This window comes from Trachymyrmex septentrionalis, unplaced genomic scaffold (assembly GCF_001594115.1).
Source record: "Trachymyrmex septentrionalis isolate Tsep2-gDNA-1 unplaced genomic scaffold, Tsep1.0 scaffold266, whole genome shotgun sequence".
Classification (NCBI taxonomy): Eukaryota; Metazoa; Arthropoda; class Insecta; order Hymenoptera; family Formicidae; genus Trachymyrmex; species Trachymyrmex septentrionalis.
In genome coordinates this window covers 68,408-77,612 of record NW_017305426.1, presented here as the reverse complement: position 1 = coordinate 77,612, position 9,205 = coordinate 68,408, and the positions used below count along the sequence as shown (strand labels likewise).

General features: G+C 29.3%; 2 protein-coding genes across 3 annotated transcripts in view; one reads left to right on the top strand and one right to left on the bottom strand.

Moving 5' to 3' along the window:
- LOC108749098 (nucleoprotein TPR-like) overlaps window positions 1–430 on the top strand; it is an 11,640-nt gene extending 11,210 nt beyond the window's left edge. For both annotated transcript variants that reach the window (XM_018487617.1, XM_018487616.1), the window contains exon 12: window positions 200–430. In XM_018487617.1, coding sequence (XP_018343119.1) covers window positions 200–315 — 116 coding nt within the window. In that variant the 3' untranslated portion in view covers window positions 316–430. The remainder of the gene's footprint in view (window positions 1–199) is intronic.
- Window positions 431–2,802: 2,372 nt separating this feature from the next.
- Window positions 2,803–4,716, bottom strand: LOC108749095. Its single transcript, XM_018487614.1, has one exon. It carries the CDS (start codon window positions 3,916–3,918, stop codon window positions 3,424–3,426), a length of 495 nt encoding a protein of 164 aa, XP_018343116.1. The 5' UTR covers window positions 3,919–4,716; the 3' UTR covers window positions 2,803–3,423.
- Between the last annotated feature and the right edge of the window lie 4,489 nt (window positions 4,717–9,205).

Here is a 9,205-nt window from a genome sequence, read left to right as displayed (position 1 = left end):
CGGCAAAAGTTTCGATCAGATTCTAATTATTTTAAAAAGTTTAGCTTAACATCTCTCTCTCTCTCTCTCTCTCTTTCTCTTTCTCTCTCTCTCTCTCTCTCTCTCTCTCTCTCTCTAATTTAGATAATTTTTTATATTCAAAATACTTTGTAAAAGTTTTATGTATAAATGTTAACATGGAACATTTTAATTTCTAAAGGACAGCCTGTAATGCGAGGACATGCGGCTAGAGGGGCCGCCAATGAGGGGGGACGAGGACGAGGGACACGAGGCCGACGAATGCGTTCGAAATATCCTTATGCCCGATATTCGTAATATCGCACAGCATCTCCTCTGCCTAATGTACGTCTTATATTCGCCAGACATTCTATGTAGTTTATATTATCGAACACACAGTTATGTTAAACGTCAGTAAACTGATTCATTCATTTATGTAATAAATGTTTTAACGTTCCTATAATCGGTTGAAAAAAAAAGTATCATTTTTTCATATTTGTTCTAGATATAGAATAATATGATATATCAATAGATTCTAAGAAAAATTAAAAAAGTGATTTTTTTTTAAATAAAGATTTAAGGGTTGGAAAGGATTTTGTAATAATTTTGTTATTTTAAAAATATTATAAGAAAGTAATAAATTTTAGAATTAAAAAAACAAAGTTAGATTTCTATTTCTTTTTCGAGTTTGATTTATTCATTTTGAAATCTATTTTAATCGACGATCCCAAAAAGATTGTTTTTAAAGTGTTTATGCAGTACAAAATTAAATGCATTTAGTAAACAATATATTATATAATTTGTACACAATACTTGTATGTGATTCGAGTTTCATTCATTGTACGCAAATTAACGATTTTTTTTTTCAAGATTGATTTTAGAAAAAGTGTCTGTGAGCGTTGGCGTTAACGGCGCCGCTGGCTCTCATTTGGGCGTCAGTCCAATTCTTTTCACACGTCTGCGCGCTAAATCGAGAATACGTATTGTTTTGCTATTTTTGTCTTTCGTAGACAGGCGGATAAGCGATACAGTTAATAACAAAATAACTGTCGTGAAAATTGAAAATTAATACCAGCTTCTCTCGAGAATGGAAAAAAAAATTATAAACTTACCAATTTTTCTCAAATATATAAAGAATTAACTTTGATATTTATAATAATTTTATAATGTAAAAGTTATTATAATTTTTCAAATCTTATATTTTATAAGATGTTTTACTTATTTCTTCTTTTGAAATCTTTAAACGAAAAAATCATTAATTTTTCCTACGAAAATAATATTGAACGAAAGTCTAAAAAGATTCAGTGAAAAACAGTCGAAATTATTTTATCTGAAATAAAAATTTAAATAAAAAGATTAAAGATATAGGTAACAAATATACATATGTAGAAATAAATTTATACGAATTAGTATAAAAATAGCCAAAGCTGCAATTTATTTTTATATAAACATTTTTTCATTGTTTTGTCTTTCATAAATTATTTGATATATAAAAATTAATTAATACAAAAATTAAATAATATTCGAGTTCATTAATTGCTAATTAGATGCTACAAGAATACTGTTGAATCCTTTCGACACATTGATTTTACATCGATCGCAATTTTCTGTTATTATTTTACTATTATTTTACTACATTAAATAATCATCAATAAATAAATTAATTATAATACGAATGGTTAGCTTTCTAAAATTGCGTTAAATTTAAAACTGTCAAAATACTGTATTGCAGACAAAATTATAAAACGTCCTTTTTTACGTCTTATATAACAGTCGCGATTACTTAATTTTTCTTATTTAATGTATAAATCTATTCGAGATAAAATAAGTATTAAAAAATTCATTGCTTATTTACACAAGTTAAACTTGTAAAAAAATCGCTTATGACGCAAAAAAGTCTTTCTTATTTTTTATTCTTGAAGTACTATAATATTTTACGGCACGCGCTCCTTGTATAAAACTATTTACATACAGACGCAGTTATTTCCGCTGCGTCTGGACTTTGTTTAACTAATGTAAACTCCACGAACTCGCACGAACAGTATCGCATTTAGCAAATATATAGCGAAGTTATATTTAACGTGGCTGTTAGCTTCGCGACGTTATTATTTTCATGTAAAGATCACGTTGAAAACGCGAATGTGAATACATGAAAAGAGTAGCTGGAACCAACGTATATCTCACTTTAAAACTTGGTATTATCACTACAAATTGATATGATCTTTGTATCACAATGTCGATGAACCCTTTTCTCTTAAAAATTAAAAAAATTAAGCTTTGTACGAACGACGTACCACGGTTCTCATCCGTAATACTCATGTTTTGCCCGATTTCCTTATCACGAGTCTCACACGATGTTGTAGGCGAAAGGGTTGAAAGTAGTTCTAAGTGTCTCTAAACTATTCACGATCACAATCTTTGAGGCAGCTAAAAATATAATAATCGTCGCTAAGCTTCACTTCGTGTAATCACTTAGATAGAACATCTTGGATGTTTAGAATATTCACAAGAAAGAAATATAACATGCGTTATATTAAAAGGCTTATTTTTTATATCCAATGGGATATTCTAATGCTCTTAAATTTATTCTATCACACTAAATTGCATAAAAAAGAAGTTTGGCACGGTTTGAAATATAATAAATACGTTAATATTGAAAGATATCACCAAGAGATAGAGGTCCTCAATAAAAATAGATGTCTGTATAAGGTATTTATATATAAAACATATAAATCTTCGTCGACTGAAGGATCGAAGTTTTTTTTTCGGAAAACTAGTCACCGAAATTGGATCTTTAAATTCTTAAATTTACCTATTTGGTTCGTTTCCTTTTTCTCGCGCATCCAAATAATGATTTTTGTATTCTTCATGACATAATCCTTCACAATCACAATCACTTATTGAGCGATTTTTTTTGTATTTTCTATTCTTAATTTATTAATTAGACTTGTTAATTAAGCTAATTTACAGTCCGTATAGTGTCTGCTAATTTCACTTTATCGCTTCTTGTTTTCTGCCATCATGTAGCCGTAAACGGATAAGTCGAGTATTAATTATAAAAGCTGTTCTCAGTCTCTCAACTACAATTGACAAATACATTTATCAACACTTTATATCAGTTTTTTTATAATATTGCACTGTATATTAAAAATTCTTAGCGAGCAAATTAGTGTTGTCGCATCTTTAATCTCCGTTCTACCACGACATGCAATTTTAAGGAAACCTTAAGAAATTAAAGTGTACACAAATAGAAATTTAAAAAAATGAATCCCAGTCTTGAGTAATCAACTTCAATTGACACTCCACGTTATTCTTCTTCCAGCACAGCGTGTCGATCGAAATGCAGGATAATCAGCCAACTACTGATCGATCTACTTGCAGTTCTCTGCTTCAGTGCTGAATCTAGGATCCAAGAAACTTCAAGGATCAAAGAATCTGTATACTAGGTGGCCGAGTGTCTTCTCTAAGTCTCTCACTAGCACTACTGATCTCGCAGCTGCACCTACCATGCTGTTCGATCCTAATCCATACTCTCCTCGTGCTATTCGTCAACAGACTCCAAACCTCGACCTCCATGTCCTCGTGATAGATCGACGACTGTACCGGCGCGCAGCTGAGATCGGGGCTAACGCAGCAGCCTGAGTGGCTGTCGCACTTCTTCACCACAATGTACACTGGTTGATTCACACTCTCGCTTGGTTGCATACTGTGCACCAGATCCCTCAGATTGTAAGCTCTCGATTGGGGTTCTCTGCAGAGAAACTTCTTGGTAGCTTCCATCGCACGTGGCAGATGGATCCTCCTCGAGACTCGATGATAATGACCGCCGGGATGAGCTGTCAAGATTACCATCATCTGATCCACCGTCGTCAGGATGAGAATCAAGAGTCTTAGAAGCGATCCCCTTGGTCTGCCTTTCATTATTGGTCTTAGCTGATTTCCTAATTGCAAAGTAAACTCAAAACTTGGATTTTTTTACTGAGAACCGTACTCGATGCTGAATTGATCTATGATCCTCAACAAATTGATTGTTATTGATTACTGAACTTGCAAGATCTTGGTCCCATTGATTCTTTTACTCAAGAATTACGTTATATTAGATCAAACTGAAGATATCAAGAACACAGGAAGGATAAAAAATTCTTCTTGTTGCGTCTTTTTAAGAACGAAATCACCACGCTTTCAGAAAACTGAAGAGATTCTTTTTCTTTTTAGATTTTTCTCTGCTTTATTGATTTATTTTTTAGATTTTCTTTGCTTTATAAATTTATCTTCATGCTTCTTTTCTAAAGAAAAAAGATGTTAGCACAATAAACTTGGGTTTGCTTGAAAGGTGAAATATCTTCTCTTCTTCCTTTTTGAAATTTTGTTCCCTTCGAGAAGCAAGAAAATCACGTGGTGAACTTTTGAACAGTGGTAGCTGGATGAGAGAAGAGCTACACAGGCACCAAGTATCGGCCGACTGAGATTTTCCCACTGACACACGAGTATTTATATATGGAAGAGCTTGCACGCATGCCTCACGCAAGAACACGCGTAAAGTCCAGATCGCGCGTGCCTTCCGCGATGATTCCGCTTTATTGTGCAACCGTTTTATGGGCGAGTGTGCAGCCATTACTGTTTAACCCTTTGCACTTTGAATAATAATTGTCACAGCCGATAATGAATCTGTCAAGCATATTGATAACTATGAATAATGTAAATATAATGAATAATGTAATGACATAATTTAAGGAAATAAAATAACAATAATGTATTGATATATTTAGAATTAATATTTTTATATTTCCGATTAAAGGACCCCGCGCAAATCTTATGTAAAATGGATCCTAGTCGAATTCACTGAAATTTTACTATAATGTAGATCATGATGTTCTGATCAAAAATCCTCATGGGCACAAGATCCAAAAATGGACAGTTTTCGAGATATTACAAATCAAATGTTGGATTTTTTTTTTTAGCCAATTTCCAATATTTGACATCCAACTTATCTCGAAAACCGTCTATTTTTGGACCTTGTGCCCATCAGGACATCCTGATCTACATTATAATAAAATTTCAGCCAATTTGACTGGGATTCATTTTACATAAAATTAGTGCGGGGTCCTTTATTAAATATTTTTAATAATAAATTACTTAGTTACAATTTTCAGAATTAATTTTTATATATAACAAAGGATCCCGCACAAAACATACGGAAAATGGGTCCCGGATAATTTGGCTGAATATATTATAGTATACCTAATAATTATGGCATAAATAAATAATAAAAAAAAAAAACAATATATGAATTAACAATTTTATTAAATAAAAAGAAAAAAGACATAAACACATTGATTTCAATGTTCATTTTAATAATAATAAATAATAAAACGGTCATAATAAAATATAGTTTGTGATACATAACGTTTGATGACACAATATAAAAATTAAAAATGAATAATTTTATAATTGATGAATCAAATAAATAAGGCAAAAATTCAATTTTTTTTTTCATAGTAGATTAATTGGCAAATAATTTGAAATATTTATGTATTATTTGTTTGAACAATTACTGCGCGGATTATCATTTTAAAAGTCATCTTTCGCGGCTTCTAATAACGATGGCGAAATCATCTCCTCGCGAATGATGATTACTTCGAATATTTCCATTGCTTTGCTAACTTTCACGAAAAATGCTCTTTTCTTCCTTTCATACGGAAAAAATAAACCTACTTGTCTTTGCGGAAGCCTTTTTGTTATTACAATGCTAGAAGAGAAGATAGTAAACAGTAAATGCTAGAAGAGTAAACACCATTCCTTAAATTTTGCATTTTTCAATAATAAGTAAAATAATTACATCTTTTTAAGTTGAAAAAATTGTAAATTTTACTATTATTTAGTAAAACTTAAAATTTTTCAACGTTTTTTTTCTTTCTAGTTTCTCTTGTCTAATATTTATTGATTTAAGTATAAGTCACGTACAATATTTGTACGTGATTCTTTTCTCCATATTGATTAAAATTACGCTAACTCGTTTTACGAGAAAACGTAGAAATCCTCGAGGAAACTCAGAACTCAAAGATATGATAACTATCAAGTGCGTCATCTTGACAGGTGAATAACCAAATGCAAAAAAATTAAATTAATACATATATTAATCACATTTGTTTTCTCAGTAACGATGCAATATCTATGATACATTTGCATTTTAAAGGCTTTTTTACGTAAATCACTATTGACTATCAATTAATATGCAATTAAATAGTCTTTTGCAACACTTCGTCAGATTTATTAGATTCTGTCAAGGTCTGAAGTAATAAATAGATATTATACGTACTTCCTATTTAATGTATTTTATATTAATATTATGTTTATATTATGTTACATAATCCTATATATCAGTAACAAAGTTGCACAAAAGTTATAGCAACATTGCATGTTGCAGCAATATTGCAAAAATTTTGCAGCGATATTGCTGCAAATTCTGTGCTGTATGGGAAGTAAATATAAATTAAATACGCAATTATTTGGCATTGTGTGTTATTAATTGTAAATTACATTTTTATAAATCTGAAATTTGGTAAACGTTATTTTCTTTTTACAATATATATTTTATACGTGGAAAAAATCAAATTAAAATTATTTTCTGCCCAGGATGAGATTTCTTAGAATTAATTTTAGAATAGAATAAATTTGTTTCTTTTCCGCTTCCTTCTTCTCGGGGACTAATATAAAATAGATGATTCAGGCGGAACAAATGTACTTCCAGTAAATCTAATATTTCCGATTGTCATCGTAGTTAAGTTTTTCTAGAATTAATTATATATGCGGCGGGCGCTCATAATCGGAATTCCTTATTGCACAGGCGCCACTTTATTAAAAATTTATGGCCACGTGCCAAACCATATATTTACAGCGTCGATCATGTAATTAATTCTTTTATCAATTATTATATGTATATATATATTATTAAAGAAAACATCTGTATATATTATTATTGATAATATGACAATAAAAACAATTTATTACTTATTATTTATATTAATATCTTTTATATAAACGAATAATAATAATTAAAAAACTGGAGAAATGTATCTATTTTATATTTTTTTCATTTATCTTCTTTTGTTTAATATTTAATGTATATTTTATTTTAATAAAATACTAATTTTTTTTTAAATTTCGTTATAAATACGTACAGTACTTATCTATATATTTTTTTAGTTTTTTAGGTTGTTTTTAGAAAACTATTATATTTATAATCTACTATATAAACTATTATATTTATCAACTAATGTTTTAAATATACTATTTGATAAATTTGTTAATAATATCGTTATCATATACATAAACTGAGCAATAAATATACATATTGAATAATGTATAAAATCTAGGAGAATTAATTTTTTACGCAAATTAATCATAATACAGATCAAGATTGTAAAACAATTTCGTCAGTGCCAGATAATTTTACCTGGCACCTGTTACAAAAGGCTGAAACATGATGAAGCTGTTTCTCGTGAGCTGTGTGACGCAGGTGGAAACACCTAGCCGAAGAATTTTCTTTCCTTCATCGGGAGTTCCCTTATTGCTGACATCATTCATAACACTCTTATTCAATTATATATTAACGTACGCGCTCTTATAAAAGATATTTTAATTGTAAATTTTCAAATAATTTTTTATTAACTATTTGTCGCTGAATAACTTATAAAAATACACATCAGGTGTTAGTTATTAATTAATTGAGTTATTAATTATGGATAAATAGTTTACTGCTCTTGAATGTTTCTCTAATCTTAAATTGTTTCAAGTAATTGCTAATAAATAACTGCCAAGTCATTCATTATTATACGTAAGAATGACGTATTACCAACGTAGTTGTTCGAATATTATTGAATATTCATCGCGGATGAGAACTTCGTTCCTGGCTTATACAACTCATTGACCAGAATCCCATTCCGGAAATAAAACGTGATACGATCCAGTTTATAATTACACAAAATGATTAATCTATGTTCTAAGAGCCCCTATTTTTCTACAGTAAAGATGACTTTTATTACATTATGATTATCATTAACGATGACTATCATTAACGATGATTATTCTTGTATAACGCGTACTTTGACTTATAATTCGATAGCTATCGAATTCTTTACTTTTGCAATATTATTGTTTTTTTTTGTTTTCATTTATCTTCTTTTTTCTAATTCCCCCGGTGAAAATTTTTCTCATAATTTTTTTACGAATTGGAACATTTTTCAGAAATACTGAGAAATATTTATAAAGTTTACATCTTCTCTCAGAATTTTTTATACAAGTGAATTCTGAAATATTCTGAAATTTCTTATCATATAATTAAAAAAAATATTTAAAAATTATTTAGATCTTATAACATTTCATCAGAAAATATATTTACAAAAAATCTTAGAAATCTTACGGTATTCCATAATTAACATATATGAAAAATTCTGAGGAAAGATGTAGATTTTCTGAGAAATGTTCCAATTTATATAAAAAATGTGAGAAAGTTATAAAATATATAGAAATTCTGAAAAATTATATAAAAAATTCTGAGAAAAATTTTAACCAGGGGTCGGAAAAAATATTATATTATATTTACAAGATATTCCGTAAATTTTGGCCAATCGCTTTTGTGTAAATAGAGCGAACTAAACTGAGTCGAAAAATCCTCTACCATTTTGCAATTTTCGCGATAGTTAACAAGATATTAATTACGAAAAATTGCCAAATATTGATTTTGAACAATTTTTTACTCAAATACTATCAACTTTACAGAAACACTGCAAGAGACAAAAATCATTTATTTTCTTCTCATAGAATTCTAAGAATTTTTTTTTTCAAAATTTTTTTATCAACTTTTTAGTATTGCATTTTCTTATTTGTACTAACATGAGAAAATGTGGTATTAAAAAATTCTGAAAAAATTTTGAAAAAATTTTCAGAACTTTATAAGAAGAAAATAAACAATTTTTGTCTCTCGTTGTTTTTCTGTAAAGTTGATAGTATACGAGTAAAAATTTATTGAAAATCAATATTCAGCGATTTTTAGTAATTGATATTTTGTTATCGCGAAAATTGCAAAATGGTAAAAGATTTTTCGACTCAGTTTAATCCGCACTATCTACACAAAAGCGACTGGCCAAAACTTACGGGACACCCTGTACACACACACACACACACACACACACACACACACGCGCGC